The 19,663-nt window shown below is 31.5% G+C and overlaps 1 protein-coding gene across 1 annotated transcript in view; it reads left to right on the top strand.

The window, feature by feature from the left end:
• The window catches only part of LOC139498944 (MAM domain-containing glycosylphosphatidylinositol anchor protein 1-like), a 30,814-nt gene that overhangs the window by 301 nt on the left and 10,850 nt on the right, over positions 1 to 19,663 (top strand). The window contains exons 2-5 of the mRNA XM_071287534.1: positions 15,281 to 15,348; positions 16,432 to 16,572; positions 17,199 to 17,293; positions 18,403 to 18,535. Of these exons, the coding sequence (XP_071143635.1) occupies positions 15,285 to 15,348; positions 16,432 to 16,572; positions 17,199 to 17,293; positions 18,403 to 18,535 (433 nt within the window). The 5' untranslated portion in view covers positions 15,281 to 15,284. The remainder of the gene's footprint in view (positions 1 to 15,280; positions 15,349 to 16,431; positions 16,573 to 17,198; positions 17,294 to 18,402; positions 18,536 to 19,663) is intronic.

The raw sequence follows: 19,663 nt of genomic DNA on the forward strand, positions 1-19,663 counted from the left end.
GCTTTTGACAATCACAACAAAGGTATCCAATGTGCATGTAAAATTCAACTGAGAGACAAAAATTGATACAAACATTGCTTTCATTTTACTATTCGTCTTGGGTTGGATTAATTACTGATTTATAACATCGTCATATAATTTCAAGAAACTAATTTAAATATCGTCAGATTGGGAGGATGAAGTTCTATATTCGATTATTAACAAACCACTTTGACATACGAAAGTATTTTTCGCGATAGTGTAGTACACCAAAAGAAGAAAGAAGTACTGATTCTCTAAATTCTCAGTTGAAATTTGTTTTCTGATTTGTGATACCGAAATATCATTGTCATAATCAATTGTAAATATTGTCAGCTTTGGTATCTGTTTGTTTTATACAAACTGTGAAATCTTCTAATATTTCATTTGATTGATTGATTTCAATTAAATGTATGCACATTTAAATACCTTTCTATTATCAAATTTTGTTTATCTCTGACCTTGTTGTTATTTTATGCATGAACAAAACGTTGACCAATCAGGTCAATGTTTTAAGCAATGCAGAACAATTCGTCCCAGAGACAAGTCGGACCGTCTAAGATGACAATTCGGAAGATCTAAGATGACAACTCAGACCTCTTGTTTGATTTTCTTAGGATTTCATAAAATGTACGACTAACTAGAGGAGCTTTCGTTTGTACATGTGGGACAGTTAAGGGGTATTTTGAGGGGCCTAAAGTTGGCAGGGTTAACTGTAGAACCCTATGGGATTTTATTTTCAAATAACTATTACTCGAAGACAGTGTGTGATTGATTCACGGACTCTTCAGTTATGAGATGAGGACAATAAAACAAATGAAAAATATAGGGTGAGTCCATTGGGGTTATCCCTTCCCCCTTCAATTTGAAAAATTGCTTTTATCGAAATTCCCACCCCTGAACCGTATATATTCGTGTATGGAACAAAATAAAAAATAAAATAAACTATAGGGAGAGTCCCTGGGGTAACCTAACCCACTCATGTTTAAGAACTTGTAAACAGTCGCTATCTCTACCCTAAACTCTATATATTCATGTATTGGACAATATAACAAATCGAAAAAAATATAGGGGCCGTCATGTGGGACACCCTACCCCTCCTGTTTGAGAACTTGCAAACGGTCGTGGTCCCCGCCCTAAACCACATATATTATATGGGACAATATAATATTGGGTCTCCCAACCTCCTCTGTTTTTAGAACTTGTAAATGGTTGAGATACCCACTCCTAAACAATATTTATTTCTGTTCGTTACTTCAAAAAAAGATTTGAATGACATACAGGGTCAATTTCGCAGGCGTCACATATGCATATCACTTTATCATGTTTATCTACACCAAAAAATAGAAATATCAATGAATATGTTATCAGAAATATTCATTGAAACTTATAGTACTACTTTCATCAACACATAGGTGTTCTTTTGTATATTTACTTTTCGTGTAGATATATTTTGCCTTTTTATTTGCAAAAGACATTCTCAATTTGCTGATGCAATAACAAAATCGATCATTAAGTGACAAAGTATAAACAACAGAGAAAAGATGTTACATGTTTGAAAACTATTCGTAGTCGGCTAATTAAGGAAAAAAAACAACATATGCCACTAATCGTTGTTGCACACCTTTCAGAATATTTCATCAATTTCTTTAATTCAACTCAGTAGGCAATTCATTTTAAAAATAGTCTTTCTATCTACAGGTTTTCTTTTACACCTCGTGGTAGGTTATGAAATATTTTCTTAGATACGAAGTTTTTTGTGATTTTAAATTGTTAAATTCAATTGATGAGGTAATACAACAGTTTTTTTCGAACAATGGTGACGTTGTTTCGCAAAACTATCATTTTAAAGTCAGCGTAGCGTAGTATAGAAGACGCAACCGCTGTTTCGGAGATTACAGTATTTTATCAAATAATTTTTAGCTCGTGTTGTTTGCCGAGGGCTTTTCACCATCACAACAAAACTTTAATGCAATATTTTTTCTGTTATATATGCATATCAAAATATAAAGAAGTCTACTGTAATGTTTTTTGAAAATCAATTTTAATTTTGCTGAAAATCCCGGGATCCCTTTATGCATGTGTATAGCGCAGGAATAGATCACTGAAGATTATGAAAATAGTTTTGGAAACAACGGTTTATCGAAGTGTAAACCAAGGGGGAAAATGTAACTTACCAATCCCGTTCAAGTATTTAGAGATATGCAAATCATATAAGAATTATTGATTTATAATATCGTCATATAATTTCAAGAAACAAATTTAGATATGGTCAGTTCGGGAGGATGAAGTCCTATATTCGGTTATAAACAAATATCATGAAATTAGAAAGTATTTTCGCAATAGTGCAGTACATCGAAAGAAGAAAGAAACACTGATTCTCTTAATTCTAAGTTGAAATTTTTTTTTTTTTATTTGTGATACCGCCATTTCATTGGCATTCTCAAGTGTAAATATTGTCAGGTTTGGTTTAAGTTTTTTTTTTGCAAACTGTGAAATCTACTAATAATTATATCTGTGAAATGTTCCGAGTAAAAAAAGTAAAATTACTTGTACAATTAATTGATACAGTCAATATTATTGATTATTTTGCACAGATAGGGCTGTAATTTGTATTTAAAAATGTATTCTGAGTTAACAGGTTTGCTTATTTATATTTCATATGAATATTTCCCCCTATCTATCTTAAATGCATTTGCAATTGGATTAGGAAACGATGATAGTCCGTCGGAAGGGGGGCGATAAATGGCTGACCCGTGTTAAGAAAGGGTCATATCTCTTGCACGTTAAAGACACCCTTGTAGATTTCGAAAAAGAGTAGGCTAATGCCTCTACAAGGCAGCACTCGCACCCGCAAAGTGGAAAGGGATTAATATACGTTGCAAAACTTGTTTCCCAATCCACTATAAATAAATATGTTTAAATTAAACTAATTGGATTAGGGACTTTTAGTTTCGAATTTTCCTGGGCATTCGGTATCTCTAGTATTTCATTTCTTATATTTATCACGAGTATCTTTTGAAAAATGAAGATGAACCACAATGTTAACCTGCAAGTATACTATTAAACATTAATTTGTCTTGTCTTTGCTGATATTCGCAGGAAGTATTTCAATGTCAATAATATGTATGAATTATTTAATAGTGTTCCAATTCAAAATATTTTTCATTCTAAAAAGAAGTTGGAATATTTTTTAAAATGTTATAAAATATAAAAATGTCATGTTATATTTAACACTATTTTATCTTTTATCACGTTATCTTTATTTGTCTTAGTCAAGAATCTTAGTTTGTTGAAAGACCTGTTGTCTGATTTTTGAAATATACTTTAATTTGTAAAAATATTCGAATAAGCTCTTTGTCGCTTTGTGCTAATGTGGCGTAAAGCAAACAATAATTAATCAATCAATACATAGTTTATATTTACTCCTGTAGGATAACTTAAAAATTGACATCATGTACAAACATTATCAGTTTTCAATGGTGAGGTCAATTTTTATTATCTTAAAGAGAAACTATTGCATGGTACTCTAAAATAATATTGCTGTCTATTGTCTCATATGAACAATCTCGATTTTGAAAAAAAAGCATTATCAGAACTGATTTACGTACAAGCAAATTGTTTGAAATGTACTGCATTAATGGCAATCAACAACCCTGAAAAAGGGGGGGACAAAAAAAAATAAACAAGACTTAAAAACAATTTTTATCCAGACTTTGCAGATGACGATCAAATGTAGGCAGTTTTAAAAGCTTCCTGATGCTAGCATCCTATATCTGATGATAATTTATATAGTCCGATTAAACAAAAGTATTGTTAATCACGATATTCTTTAAGTTTAAGAAGAGTGTGATTATTTAATTAATTTCAATTGAATTTATGCACATCAAAATTCCTTTCTATTATCAAATTATTCCGTTTATCTCTGACCTTGTTGTTATTTTGTGCATAAACAAAACGTTAACCAATCAGGTCGATGTTTTAAGAAATGCGGAACAACTCATCCCAGAGACAAGTTGGACCGTATAAGATGACAACTCGGACCGCTTGTTAGATTTGCGTAGGATTTCATACAATGTACGACTAACTAGATGATCCATCAATATTTCGTTTGTTCATTTGGGACTATTTAGGGGTCTTTTTAGGGGTCTTAAAATGGCAGGGATTAACTGTAGAACCCTATGGGATTTTATTTTCAAATTGCTACTACTCAAAAACCGTAAGTGGTAGACACACGTAGTCTTCGGTAATGAGATGAGGACAGTAAAAAAAATAAAAAAAAATAAGGTGAGTCAACTGGGGTTATCTCTTCCACCTTCAATTTGAAAATTTGCTTTTATCGCAATCCCAAACCCTAAACCGTATATATTCTTGTATAGAACCAAAAAATAAACTAAAGTCCCTGTGGTCACCAAACCACTCCTGTTTGAGGACTTGAAAACATCGAAATCCCCGCCCTTAAACCATATACATTCATGTATGGGATAATTTTACAATTCAAATAAGATAATGGGGTAGTTATTTGGGTCACCCCGCCTGTTTGAGAACTTGCCAACAGTCGTTATCCCCACCCTAAACTACATATATTTATGAATGGGACAATTTAACATTGGGTCTCCAACCCACTCGTGTTTGAGAACTTGTAAACGGTCGATATGACTACCCTAAACCATATATATATTCATGTATTGGACATTATTACAAATCAAATCAAATAAAGGGGACGTCATTTGAGTCACCCCACCCCTCCTCTTTGAGAACTTGTAAACGGTCGAGATCCCCGCCCTAAACCACATATATTCATGAATGGGACAAAATAACATTGGCTCTCCGAACCCCCTCCTGTTTTAGAACTTGTACATGGGATAAACATGATAAATGAGATACCCACTCCTAAACCATATGTATTTCTGTTCATCATTTCAAAAAGATTTGAATGACATTCAGGTCAATCTCGTAGGCGTCACATACAAATGTATGCATATCACTTGATCATGTTTATCTACACCGAACCATTAAGTATTAGACTTTACTTAAAGTCAGGCGACCATAGGAATTACGAATTATGGCAGCTTTGTCTGGAAGACCTCGTTACAGCATTCTGTTACAGTTATTTTTTGTTTATTTTAAAATTTTATTGATGAAAAAAATGAATCTATGTTAATCGAATTCACTTTAATTATCTTTTGAATATTTCTGGGCCTATAAAAAATTTCATTTCTTGCTTATTTTAAAGAAAACATATAAATTGTTCAACCAGTGTAAAGCCCACGAATGATTGACCAACTGTTGTATAAGCACATGTCATTTTATACCAAAACTTCATATGGAGTGACATCATGGACTTAGGGTAAAGTTTGGGGTCATTTACATTAAATATTGGGAGGTCAGTCAGACCTCACCCCTGATCCCCGTAGAATTTAACATTCCAATGATCTGTGTCTCATTACTTTCGTACTGAAGGACCGATGAATATTGTTCCTCCCTGGATAGCAAGTCCATTCATAATATTACAAACTCGTACTAGGTTAACGTATATCACTAAACGTGCACTGGTACAAACGTTAACTAACAGCTGGAATAACTGCAATAATTGCGAACTTGTACCTCTGCAGATTCACCATTACACATATTATTAGTTACATAGTGTGCTAGTGACCTAATATGGTATATATGGGGTCAGTAAATTCCATATGGGGTGAGAGAGCGAATCTCGAATCCCCATATGGAATTGACTGGACCCATATATACAGTACTACGTCACCAGCACACTGTGTAACGAATTTATCTTACCGACGATCTTAACGTGTGAAATTAAGACTAAAGATTCTCAAATGAGCAAGTCTTCATTACTGTTAGCAGTAAAAACATACTTCCATTGATCCTACAAAAACAGATGCCAACAATAACGACTTGTAAGGTTTAAATGTGTTTTATGAATTTATTACAATCGTAATCATCAATATCTTCGTCTGTTGGAACTTTTAAGTTTTTTTTCTCAGTACTTTTTTGTTTTTATAAAGGGACATAAAACCATTACTAACAGTGTATGAAATAAGCCCCGCCCCCTTCTTAATTTATATGGAATATAAAGGGACGTAGCTCCACTGCTAATCATTTATGAGATAAGCCCCGCCTCTCTACTAACCTAATTTCAAATATACACGGTTTGCACGCGGACGCTTTTAACCAATCATATACCTGGAATTGTACAGGAGGTAAGATAAACATTGATGTATGCGTTGCTTTTAAAAACCTTGATACAGTATCAGGGCGTTCTTCAATAAAAGTGTGAATTTCAGACCAAAAAAAAAATTGAAAATCAACTTCAGATTTATTTTGAATACCTCCATTATAGACCTGTTTGTAAATAAAAAGTGCAATCTTAAGTACTGTTTTGTAGGGGACAATTGTCAACCACGAAACTGCTTCTAAACGACATCAAATTGCACTTTAAGTCTCCTATAGACATTACAATTTGTTTTACTTTATATACTAGAAAGAATTGGAGAACCATTTTTTATCGATAAAGATTAGACAGTTCTTCAGTACAACTTATGTAACGTAGTTGACAATTTGATGAGTTTCATAGTTGACAAAACCGTTTCGTAGTGGACACAAAGTTTCGTAGTGGACATCAACCCTATTCTATGTTGATGAAAATAACATGAAATTGAGCTGACATTTGTGATATCAATGTTGCGCCATCTATCGGAATATTAAAGTCACGCCCATTCCGAATATATTAATCTAGACCAAAAGTAGCACTTGGTGTACTCGACTAGGTCTCGACTTTCCTTAATTAGTCTGAATCAATACTTGATGATCTTGGTGTAATCTGAAATGGTCTTGACCAAGGCTCGACCTGTCTCGACTAGTTTTGACCTTCAAATTTAGTTTTGACTGGTGTATTGCTGTCAAATTGAAGAATTAAATTAATCTTGGTAAAAAAGCTAGGATTTGCAATTCGGACAAAATAGAGAGAGTACATTTCAATTTTTTTAATAACTTTTTCAAATCAACTTGGATTTTCATCAAACTATGCAGCTATCTTAGATATATATTTAGCTTAATGAATCTCATGTCATTTTGTTTTTTGTTGTATTGCTGTCAAATTTAAAAAAATTAAATTAATCTAGGTAAAAAAAGCTTGGATTTGCAGTTTGGAAAAATAGAGATAGTACATTTTAAATGATTTCAGAACTTTTTCAAATCAACTTGGAATTTCATCAAACTATGCAACTATCTTCGATATATACTAAGCGTACTGAATCCCAGATCATTTTTTTTTTTTTTTGTTGTATTGCTGTCAAATTTAAGGATTAATTTAAGCTAGGTAAAAAAAGCTAGCATTTACACTTCGGACAAAAAAGAGATAGTACACTCTAGAAATTGACAATGAGGGTCGGTTGAAAACAAAACTTTACGACAAAAGAGATGATTTCAGCTTTCCAATTGTGAACTTTCCATTTCTAAGTAGCAACATTCCAGCAGCACCTGCATACGGGGTATATATCTCCCATTTGAACCGATATTCCCGTGCTTTCATTTCCTATCATGATTTTTTTTATAGAGGTTTGCTGCTCACAAGGAAGCTATTGAACCAAGAGTTCCAAATGGTGAAGTTGGAATCATCCCTTCGTAAATTTTACGGACGCCATCACGAGTTGGTTGACCGTTATGGAATAACCGTTTCACAAATGATATCGGATATGTTCCTTAAGTCGTAACTACAATCCCCTTCCCTTTCATGAATATACCTACCGAATTAGACTATTTACCGGATTTGTAATCACATAAGCAACACGACGGGTGCCACATGTGGAGCAGGATCTGCTTACCCTTCCGGAGCACATGAGATCACCCCTTGTTTTTGGTGGGGTTCGTGTTGTTTATTATTTAGTTTTCTATGTTGTGTCGTGTGTACTATTGTTTTTCTGTTTGTCTTTTTCATTTTTAGCCATGGCGTTGTCAGTTTGTTTTAGATTTATGAGTTTGACTGTCCCTTTGGTATCTTTCGTCCCTCTTTTAATTCTTTTTATAACTTTTTTCAAATCAACTTGGATTTTCATTAAACTATACAGCTACCTTGGTAATATATTGTTCTTACTGAATCATAGGTCATTATGTAGTTTAGTGTAATGCTGTCAAATTTAACAATTAAATTAATTTAGGTAAAAAAAGCGAGGTTTTGCAGTTAGAACAAAATTTAGATAGTACACTTTAAATTTTTTCATATCTTTTTCAAATCAACTTAGATTTTCTTTACAACTATACAGCTATCCTGCTAATATATTGATCTTACTGATTCACAAGTCGTTATGTAATTTGTAGTATTGTGGACAAATTTAAGAATTAAATTAATGTAGTAAAAAAAGCTGGAATTTGCATTGCAGATAAAATTCAGATAGTACACTTTAGATTATTTTAAAGCAACTTGGATTTTCATTCAAACCTACAGCTATCTTTATTATATATTTTCTTACAAAAAAAACAGGTTATTTGGTAATTTAGATTATTGCTGTCAAATTTAAATATTTAAATTATAGGTATCTATCTGAATTTTGTCAAAACTGAAAATGTTATTACCTATTAACTAGGTCATTAAATTTGACAGCAAAACACCAACATACAAAACAACCTTGGTTTTTGTATGAGAAATTTATAATAAAAATAGCTATAAAAGTTTCATTACGATCCAAGCTGATTCAAAAAAGTTATGAAATCTTAAAAAAAAAACATTTTTGTTTGTTTAAACAAGAATTTAATGTCATGAACTTTCATAACAATCCTTGATAATCTTTTAAAAAAGAAAATGTGTTCCAAAGTTTCAGTCAAAATTTATTTTAATAAAATCTTAAAATATTTTTTTTGTCAAATGTAATGACATGGCACTATACGTGGTTTAATAACATCAGTACAAGTGAGTTTTACAAGTAATAAGAAAGCCCTACTTTTCTTAAACTCGTGTATTAATAATCTAGTGAATTCATAAAGCCTTGCGATTTAGATTTTACCAGGATGATGCAACTTTGAATGAATGTTATTTAGAATTTAAAACTCTCTGGTAGATGTGATCTTTTTAATAAGTTTGCCCCTGGCACGATGTATTGCTTTATAAATCACCACAAATCAGAAGAACTATTTTGATAATTTCTTTAATGTTTTATCCCTTTTTGATATATTTATATAATATGTATCAAAAAGGAATAACACATTAAAGGAATTATATAACTATTTCATATATTCTTTTTTCCCAAATTATAAGGAAAGATATCTTTCTAATATCATAGCTGTTTGACCTAATTTAATTAAATTCTTAAATTTGACACCAATACACCAAACTAAATAACAACCTAGGATTTAGAAAGACGAATATATTACAAAGATAGCTGAAGAGTTTGATGAAAATCCAAGTTGATTTGAAAAAAATATTGAAAAATTTAAAGTGTACTATCTGAATATAGCATGAACTGCAAAATTCTAGTTCTTTTAACCCAGATTTTTTTGATTCTTTTATTTGACAGCAATACACCAAATTTCATAACAAACTGAGATTCAGTAAGATTAAAAGATCACCAAGGTAGCTGTATAGTTTGATGAAAATCCAAGTTGATTTGAAAACGTTATGAAAAAGTTAAAGTGCACTATCTCTATTTTGTTCAAACTGCAAATCCTATTTTTTTTACCTAGATTAATTTGATTCATAAATGTAACAGCAATACACCAAACTTCATAACAAACTGAGATTAAGAAAAATTAATATACCACCAAGGTAGCTGTATAGTTTGATCAAAATCCAAGTTTGATTTGAAAAAGTAATTGAAAAAATTAAAGTGTACTATCTGAATATAGTACGAGCTGCAAATTCTAGTTCTTTTTACTCAGATTAATTTGATTCATAAATGTAACAGCAATACACCAAACTTCATAACAAACTGAGATTAAGAAAAATTAATATACCACCAAGGTAGCTGTATAGTTTGATGATCACTGGGTCGATACCTCTGCTGGTGGACTATCAGTCCCCGAGGGTATCATCAGCTCAGTAGTCAGTGCTTCCGTACTGACATGATTAAACAAACTTTACAAAAATTGTCCGTTTATAAATTTTGAAATTATTATGAAACTAAGGTTTCAACTCCCTCAGGCAAAGTTGGCTTTAGATGAATTTGGCTATTTATTTTAGGTATTTTTAACATATAGCTCTTCAACAATTTTCGGTACTTATACATCTCGGATTTCAAATGTTTGGCTTTGAGCGTTCCTGATGAAGGTAAATCCAGAAAAGCGCTTCGGACACAATAAATTATTAAACGTGTTGTTTTATATTTTTACATCACTGAGTCGATACCTCTGCTGGTGGACTATCAGTCCCTGAGGGTATCATCAGCTCAGTAGTCAGTGCTTCGGTACTGACATGATTAAACAAACTTTACAAAAATTGTCCGTTTATAAATTTTGAAATTATTATGAAACTAAGTTTTCAACTCCCTCAGGCAAAGTTGGCTCAAGATGAATTTGGCTATTTATTTTAGGTATTTTTAACATATAGCTCTTCAACGATTTTCGGTACTTATACATCTTCGAATTTCAAATGTTTGGCTTTGAGCGTTCCAAATGAAGATAAATCCAGAAAAGCGCTTCGGACGTGTTGTTTTATATTTTTGATGAAAATCCAAGTTGATTTGAAAAAGTTATAGAAAAAATTAAAGTGTACTATCTCTTTTTCGTCCGAACTGCAAATTCTAGCTTTTTTGACCTAGATTAATTCAATTCTTAAATTTGACAGCAATACAACAAAAAACAAAATGACTTGTGATTCAGTAAGATCAATATATTACTAAGATAGATGTATAGTTTAAAGAAAGTCTAAGTTGATTTGAAAAAGTTATTAAAATTTAAAGTGTACTATCTAAATTTTGTCCGAACTGCAAAACCTAGCTTTTTCACCTAAATTAATTTAATTCTTAAATTTGACAGCAATACACCAAACTACATAGTGACCTATGATTCAGTAAGATCAATATATTATCAAGGTAGCTGTATAGTTTAATGAAAATCCAAGTTAATTTGAAAAAAGTTATAAAAAGAATTAAAGTGTACTATCTTAATATAGCCCGAACTGCATATTCTAGCTTTTTTGACCTAATTTAATTAAATATTTAAATTTGACAGCAATAAACCAAACTAGATAACAACCCATGATTCAGTAAGATAAAATAGTACAAAAATAGCTTAAGAGTTTGATGAAAATCTAAGTTAATTTGAAAAAGTTATGAAAAAAAAATAAAGTGTACTATCTCTATTTTGTACAAACTGCAAATTCTATTTTTTTTTACCTAGAATAAATTATTTCTTAAATTTGACAGCAATACACCAAACTCCATTACAACCTAGGTTCAGTAAGATTAATACATCACCAAAGTAGGTGTATAGTTTGAAGAAAATCCAAGTTGATTTGAAAAAATTATTGAAAAAAATAAAGTGTACTATCTGAATATAGTCCGATTTGCAAATTCTAGTTCTTTTTACCTAGATTAATTTAATAATTAAATTTCACAGTAATAAAACAAAAAACAAAATGACCTTGGATTCAGTAAGCCTCATATATATCTAAGGTAGCTGCATAGTTCGATTAAAATCCAAGTTGATTTGAAAAAAATTAAAGATGCCTATCTGAATTTATCATGTTTATATAATAATTTTTATTTTTACCTATTGTAAAATTAAATTCTTTCATTTCTCAGCAATAAATCAGACTACTAAATAAGCTTGAATGTTGTAAGATCAACAATTAATTTAGTTAGATGTGCTTATTTACACCAGTGTAAACTAAATTTGAAGGTCAAGACTAGTCGAGACTGGTTGAGACTAGTCGAGACAGGTCGAGCCTTGGTCAAGACCATTTCAGACTACACCAAGATCATCAAGTACTGAATCAGACTAATTTAGTAAAGTCGAGACCTAGTCGAGTACACTTAAGTACAGTTAAGAACAGTCGAAACAAAGTCGAGACTAGTGGAGTAAAATGTGTGCTCGATTTTACTGGTCGAGCACAAAAACTGGTAAATTCAGACTCTGAGCAGTTTGTAGTGATTGCAATAGTAACAAAAATTATTCTATTCTTAAAAGCACGTACCAAGCTGTACAGTGATTTTTTTAGAATTTCAGAATTTAAAAAAACAGACTGAAGGAGATATAACCCGTTTTGTAGTGAACATAAGCTAAAAAACAGTACCACTCTGGTCCATCTGATGTGCTAAATACTTTTTATCAACAATTTAACTACCGTTATAAAAGTATTAACTTAAGTAAAAGTGTTATTAGAATTCATTCAGAACCTTCTAAAAGACAAACCGAAAAAGCACCTTGCGAAATTCTTTAATTTTCCTTTTGTATAATATATTGGTGATGTCCTATCATTAAATAAACCATATTTCAGCTCATATATTCCAGCAAATTTGAAATTAGGGATACTACTGACACTAGAAGTACTGATTCATACTTTTTGACACAGATGAACGACTTCACACGAAAATCTATGATGAGCAGGACGATTTCAACTTCCCGATTATCATATTCAAATCTTCAGCAGTAACATACCCTCTGCTCCTTTGTATAGTGTTTGCATATCTCAGTTTATACGTTATGATCGTGCATGTTCATATTATACGAACTTCATATACAAAAGTGTGCTACTAACACAGAAACTGCTGCAACAAAGTTACGAGGAAGACAGACTAAAAATGACACTCCGTAAATTTTATGGAAGCCATCACGAAGTTGTTGATCTATACGATGTGTTTTTGTCCAAACTAATTAAGGACATTTTTACCACGTGTTAGGTTGAGGTTTTTTCAATACGTCGTCTGATCTTTTAAGTACCGAACGTGACTTATTCCTGATTGTGAATGTTTTGCTGAGCGTGAATTCGAACTTTCGCAGTATTTTGCTATCCAAAACTCATGTATTTAGTTTTGATGTTATGATTGTTATTCTCATCAAGTTTTGTTAAATGTCTTATCGTTTTTTTCTGTTCTTTTCGTGTGTGACGGAAACGATAATTAATCACCGACTTCATTTATACGGTTTTTGGTTTGGGTCAACTAAATTCATACCATGTATTTGGTTTACTGTTTGATTTAGAAGAAATACCGACATAGCTAGATAATAAAATTAATTATCTATTTACTACCAACATTTTATATTGATAAGTATTGTAATTTACATAGTTATTAATACATGTTATATCAGTATTGCAAACCTAATCTTGAACTCTATCCTATTTTTTGGAAATGTTAAGAAATTTAAATGTGACGTCACTTTGTGGGTCGATTTCTTCGGCTCACATATAATGCATTGTTCGGCTGTCTCTTTTTTATGTGCTGATTAAGTTTGTTTTACGTGTTCGTTTTTATTCCGTAGTTAGTCACCACCTCGGTGTTCACATGTATATATTTTATATATAATAATATATAGATCATGTGTATAAATTTACCAATGGAAAAATTATGAATTAATTCTAAATACTGAGGATTTTCTTATCCCAAGCAGATTAACTAAGCCGTAATTGGCACACTTTTTTTGGCAATTTTGGTCATCAATGCTCTTCAACTTTTAACTTGTTTTGCCTTTCGAACTGTTTTTATCTGAGCGTCAATGATGAGTATTATGAAGACGAAACGCGCGTCTGACGTATTAAAATGTAGACGAAACGCGCGTCTTGCGTATTAAATAATAAGTCTGGTACCTTTTGATAGCCTTTTTTGTGTGTTTCTTTGTCCTGTATGTTCTGTCATTTATTTGTATTGTAGTCCTATCATTTAATGTTGTCATTTGAATGTTTGAGTTAACATTGCCATAAAAGCGCAAGGTTTGACTAGTTACAAAACCAGGTTCAACCCACGATTTTTTTTTTCTAAAACTGTCCTGTACCAAGTCAGGAAATTGGCTATTGTTATATTATAGTTCGTTTCTGTGTATATGACATTTTAGTGTTGTGTTTCTGTTGTGTCGTAAATCTCCTAAAAATATTTGATGTGTTTTCTTCAGTTCTAGTTTGTAACCCGGATACACTAGTTCTAGCTCACAGTGTTTATTAAACAAATATATTTCAAAATCATTAGTGATCATTAGTCTATTTTTATATTAAGAAAAACATATTTCTAAAAGCAAATTATACTTAATTATAAAGAGGGATTTTAAAAATCCATAGCTCTATTTTCAGTGATTTTGGAAACTCTCTTACAATTTCAGGGATTTTGCAAAACCACTGAAACTGTTAGTGAGTTTACAAAATCACTGAATAGTCCAGTAATTTTACAAAATCCCTGGTTTTACAAATCCCTGGTTTTACAAATTCCCTGTAACATATGAACTTGTTATTAAAGCTTTAGTGATACGGAAAACAAATTGCTCTTATTGCCCTGCCAAGTCTATTTTGTGCTTTAATAGTTCTCTATTCATGATGTATCTATTAATAACCTTCTATGATTGATAAACAAGCAGTTATATATTCATCACGTTTGCACGAACTTTTTTTCTCATCCGTTTCAATACTTCATTCTCTGTACAACTATCTGGAAACAACAAGTCAATACAAACATACAGATTTAATGCCAGTAGCAAACTTTGCAGACCAGTTTGTATTGAAAGACTGAAAAGTAAAGATGGTTTCCAATGTTTTTTTATCTACTTGGCATTCCATCTCCTTTGATTTGAGCGTCACGGTTGTGTCTTGTGTAGATGAAACGCACGTCTGGCGAGCTTGGTTGTGTTTTGACATTTACATCGAAGATTGTTTTATTAAAATCAGAATTGACTTACAGTTTTATATGATAAATAATAAACACGACTGTAATCGGTTTAGACATCTCAGACATTAAACAAATCACAAAGAACACCACTTAAAACTAAAACATGCGAATCCCATTAAACCAAGCAAGAGGTAATCTTCTTCTTTAAACATATGAAAATTGATTTAAAAATGTCGTAATAAGGTATTAAAATAATTGGAAAGCAAAATGTACATGATGTATGAGCCGCTTCAGTGCATACTATCTTGAAAATGTTATATTTAACAATCCGAACCCGTCAGGTTGTCCTTATTGGTAAGTTTGGACCTCAATTTTTGTTTTTTTCGAGCTTGAAATAGCAATCAAAATTGATCACAAGTAAGTGCATTGCACTTGCATCTGGCAATTAGCTCTTTCTCAATAATTCGGAATATAGAATTAATATAGAACAATATCAATTTCAGAATTATGATGAAGTTTTTTTGTTTGATTGTAATCATCCTCTGCACAGTGTATGTGATTAATGGCAATAGTAAGTATGTCATAACTACATGTAGTATAGCTTGTTCGCTTTTTGATCAAAGACGATTTTTTATAATTGCTTTTTTGACCACAAACAATTATGTTTTGACATGTACAGTGCTGAGATTTGGAGCGAGGGTCAAAACAAGGTCCACGTGCAAGATAACTTTGAACTTGGTTTACCAATCTAAACAGAGTTACATCCAAATAGAATTAGTGTACAAGACTGCTTTCAACCGATACACTGTTTACAAAATGTGTTAACACAAGAGTTTGGGAGACATTTAAAAAGGAATAAAAACTCAAGTTGAAAAGTGTTGCTGTTCAATAGAATTACTAGAGAAATGCGTATGAGCGTTGTAAAGTTACCAGAACCTCTTTTTTGGAGATGGTGACATTGATTATTACGATTTTTTAAGTAAATATGACTCAATTTATGTTTAATATTCAATTCAATACATTTCACCAGAAACAGAAACAACCTGTTTAGATGAATACGTATGCACACACTAAACAATTCGAACAAATTGGCAATGGAACTTTAACTCGTAAGTTACTTGTAAGTAAGGGGACGTGTTACAGTAGTAACTGAAGAACACGTAGGTAGATACTTGCATTCTGATTTCAGCTTTAAACCCCGTCAGCGGAGATTAAAATGAGAGGTGTGGTTTTCAAGAAATCATAAATACCACAATAACATAACACATTAAAAATCAACACTTTTCTCAAAAATATCACATTTTTATTTATGTCCTATATTTTACGTGGGTAATATTGAAAATATGATTGTGAATCATACCACATCCTCTTTTTTAGATGTATGTTTTCGTATGTTTCCCTCAAAATTCTGTTAAATACCATGTTTGATCTGATAATTAGATATACTAGAGCTTGGAGGGTATATCTCTATCTATTTGCTAGAATAACTGCCGAATTTTCAGCAATTTGACGGTAATATTTAGCACTTTTCCAATAATGGAATTGTTTACATTTTATGAACATATATCTTTAGTATTAAAACATGTATCACATCATAAACTGAATAAACAAGAGCGAATGATATCATATTGTATCGATGTACTGTTCTCTTTAGTACTCACTGGACAATGTCTGGCTTCTAATGGTAAATGTGGAACAAAAGGTCTAACGTGTGAACAAAAGTTTGGACCAGGATGGATTAATAAGGGCACATGCTGCCACGAAAAGCCATGTTGCGAAGAGGAGGAATCCACAGGCAAGTGTTTGAATAAGATACCATGCTGCCACGTTGCAAATAATATTGAACTGTAAAAGTTGTTTTTGAAACAATTCATAGAAAAGTGTTTTCCTCCTCTTTCATAGATAGTTTGTACTCGACTTCAAAGAAAGTGGCGACTAGTGCATCCAACAACAACGTCATTTTAAATCTAAAATTAACATATTTATACAAACTATATCCGATTTGAACTTTTCCCGTTGAAGACAAAACAATTACGGTAGATTGCATATAGTGCGACGTTGTCCTTAATGATGTCTTCATACTGCTATTTTATTTGTTTTGACTGTAACGTTAACTGCTAATTAAGTCATCACATATAGTACTAGCCAAAATGATTCCTGAATCACATAACCATCAACAGATAATCATTTCAATTTGTATATTATTATTGGTTGGAACAGATGCAAAATTAAAACCAACAATATGAACACAAACAGTTTTTATTATATTTTCGAGATGCTACATTGTACGCATGTTGTAGTGAAATATAAATCAAAATAGACAAAAGGACACCCCTAAATCAATGGTACAGTTAAGACTTATTGATCTTATTAATATGATTCCATCGACTTAAACATATTACGATTTATTATCATTAACAGTTAAACCAGAAATAACCTATAGCTGTGGATTTGAGACAACTGAACAATGTTTTTTTAAACTAGCTAGATATAATTTTGATTGGACTCGGGGATCTGTAAGTTCTTTAACAAAAACAAGTATATTTTGTCTCTGCAAATATACGGTAAACATATTGAATGTCCATGTTAGTTTTAATATTTGCATTTTAATATCAAAATTATATACACTTCTAACATATATCTGTGTCAATATTATATTATTTTTCCTTCACACATACATGAAAAGTACCTTAGGTATGTAAAAATCTGTAAATATAAATACTCATGTAACAAATAGTGTGTGTCTAGGTGTAAATAACGAATTGTATTAAATTGGCAGATTAATGGTTAAGATGTGATTTTTATCGATCTTATTTCACAAAGACAATTTACATGATTAAGCAATCAAGGCATACTTTGGATCTGCAACATGTCATTTGCATTAAATATTTAGAATCGGGTAGTTTTATCTGACCGTATTCAGATAGACAAAGGGGTCATCTAAGTGTAAGAGTATGTTTTAAATTGAAATATGTGAGTCCATGGTATATACCCCTCATATCCTTTTATTATAAAGTTTCTTATGATTCCGTAATTTTGAGTGACGTAGGCATACCAAAATTACAATTTTATTTCAGCATCTATCGAAAACCTACGACTTCCCGAGTTATTTGTGTCAGCATTAAAACAATGCAAAAAAAAAAAAAAAAAACGAAGCTTAATTTAACATGCACTTTAATGGTTCTGGTATTAACATTTGATTATTTCAATAAATCAATTGTATGCTTATTTTTGTAATCTTAAAGGGTTATAAAGTGTTAATCGGTGGCATATTTTTTAGATTGTTCAGTCTATTACATTACAAAATAACATACAATTTTTAAAAAGCAGTTTTGAATAAATTCACAGATTACAAAAGTTCTAAATGGTGAAATTGAAACCGTTATGGAATAACCGTTTCAAAGATGATATCGGATATGTTCCTTACGTCGTAACTTCAATCCCTGTCCCTTTCGTGAATTTGACTGCCCCTCTTGTATATGTCGTCCCTCTGTTACAATGATTGCTAGTTTCTAAGTTGATAAGGTACACCTTCAACATGTGTTTCTACAAATAACGCAATGAACGTGGATAGAAATACATATTAATTTTATTGGTTTTTATGTTTTAACTGTTGTCGCTTTAGGGTTCTACTCCTACCAGTGGCACTGGTCCCACATCAGCAGCCGAGGGGATATACTACATGTTCATAGAGACAACCATTAACAAACGCCCTGATTCATTGGCTGTACTCGATACAGATGGTACAAACTTTCAAGGTAGGACTTTCATAATAACTGGTTATTGTGTTTCCCTAGTTATTTTGTTCATTTTCATTATACTTTATGTTCACAAAATAACAGACTACCTGAAATCATGAAGGTTATAACTAGACTTTAGAGGAATGTTTGGGATTGACATGGTTGCCTCTTCTACAGGGTGGTTTGTAAAAGTTTTTTTCTCTATCAAAATGGTTTCGATTGATGGATTATTTATTAGTACAAAAATATGCCGAATTTAATGTTTTGGTTAGAAAGAAAAAAACTCATGAAATTGTATATCAGTTATCAATAATACCATAACACCATGCAAAAAAGCAACCAAGGATTCAAAAGGCTTTTTGATAAAACCAATAAGAGTACCTCACAATATTTTAGATTAAATATATTAGAGTTGATTATCATCCAAGTATTCTTTTAGATTAAATATATTAGAGTTGATTATCATCCAAGTATTCTTTTAGATTAAATATATTAGAGTTGATTATCATCCCAGTATTCGTTTAGATTAAATATATTAGAGTTGATTATCATCCAAGTATTTCTATTCTATAAGTTAGTATTGGACATCATTCTGTCCCGTTTAAACAGGTTTTAGTCAGTAAGAGTGGAGTAAAAGATATTGAGGTTACTGCTTTAAAAAAGATATACTCATTTAAAAAGACATGATATAAGCTCAATGATTTTATAAAAGAAATGGATGTCAACGATCATAAATTGATACCCAAGAATAAAAGTATCTAAAAAAAATCTTCTTTACAAATAGTCGTTCGTGTTTTAACGATATGTAATAAGTAGAAAATTCCAACTATTGTTCGATTTTTTTTAACTGAACGTTGCAATGTGAAATGATACGACTTGTTGGTTCTGGGAATATATTTTCAGTTTGTTTTTCATATACGTCTTACAGTATTTCGTTATCCAGTTTATGGATTGTAGGCAGAACGTAGGCAAAGGGTGTTTTTATATATTGGTTTTCGTATTTGATGTATTTCGATATTATTGAATATATCATTTGATCACTTGGTGTAAATTAACCAAATATCAGAATTGACGAACAGACGCCATTGATGCCTTGATTTGTATATCACTACAACAAATAACAAACACTAATTTTGTTTGGATATT

Source organism: Mytilus edulis, chromosome 12, assembly GCF_963676685.1.
Source record: "Mytilus edulis chromosome 12, xbMytEdul2.2, whole genome shotgun sequence".
NCBI lineage: Eukaryota > Metazoa > Mollusca > Bivalvia > Mytilida > Mytilidae > Mytilus > Mytilus edulis.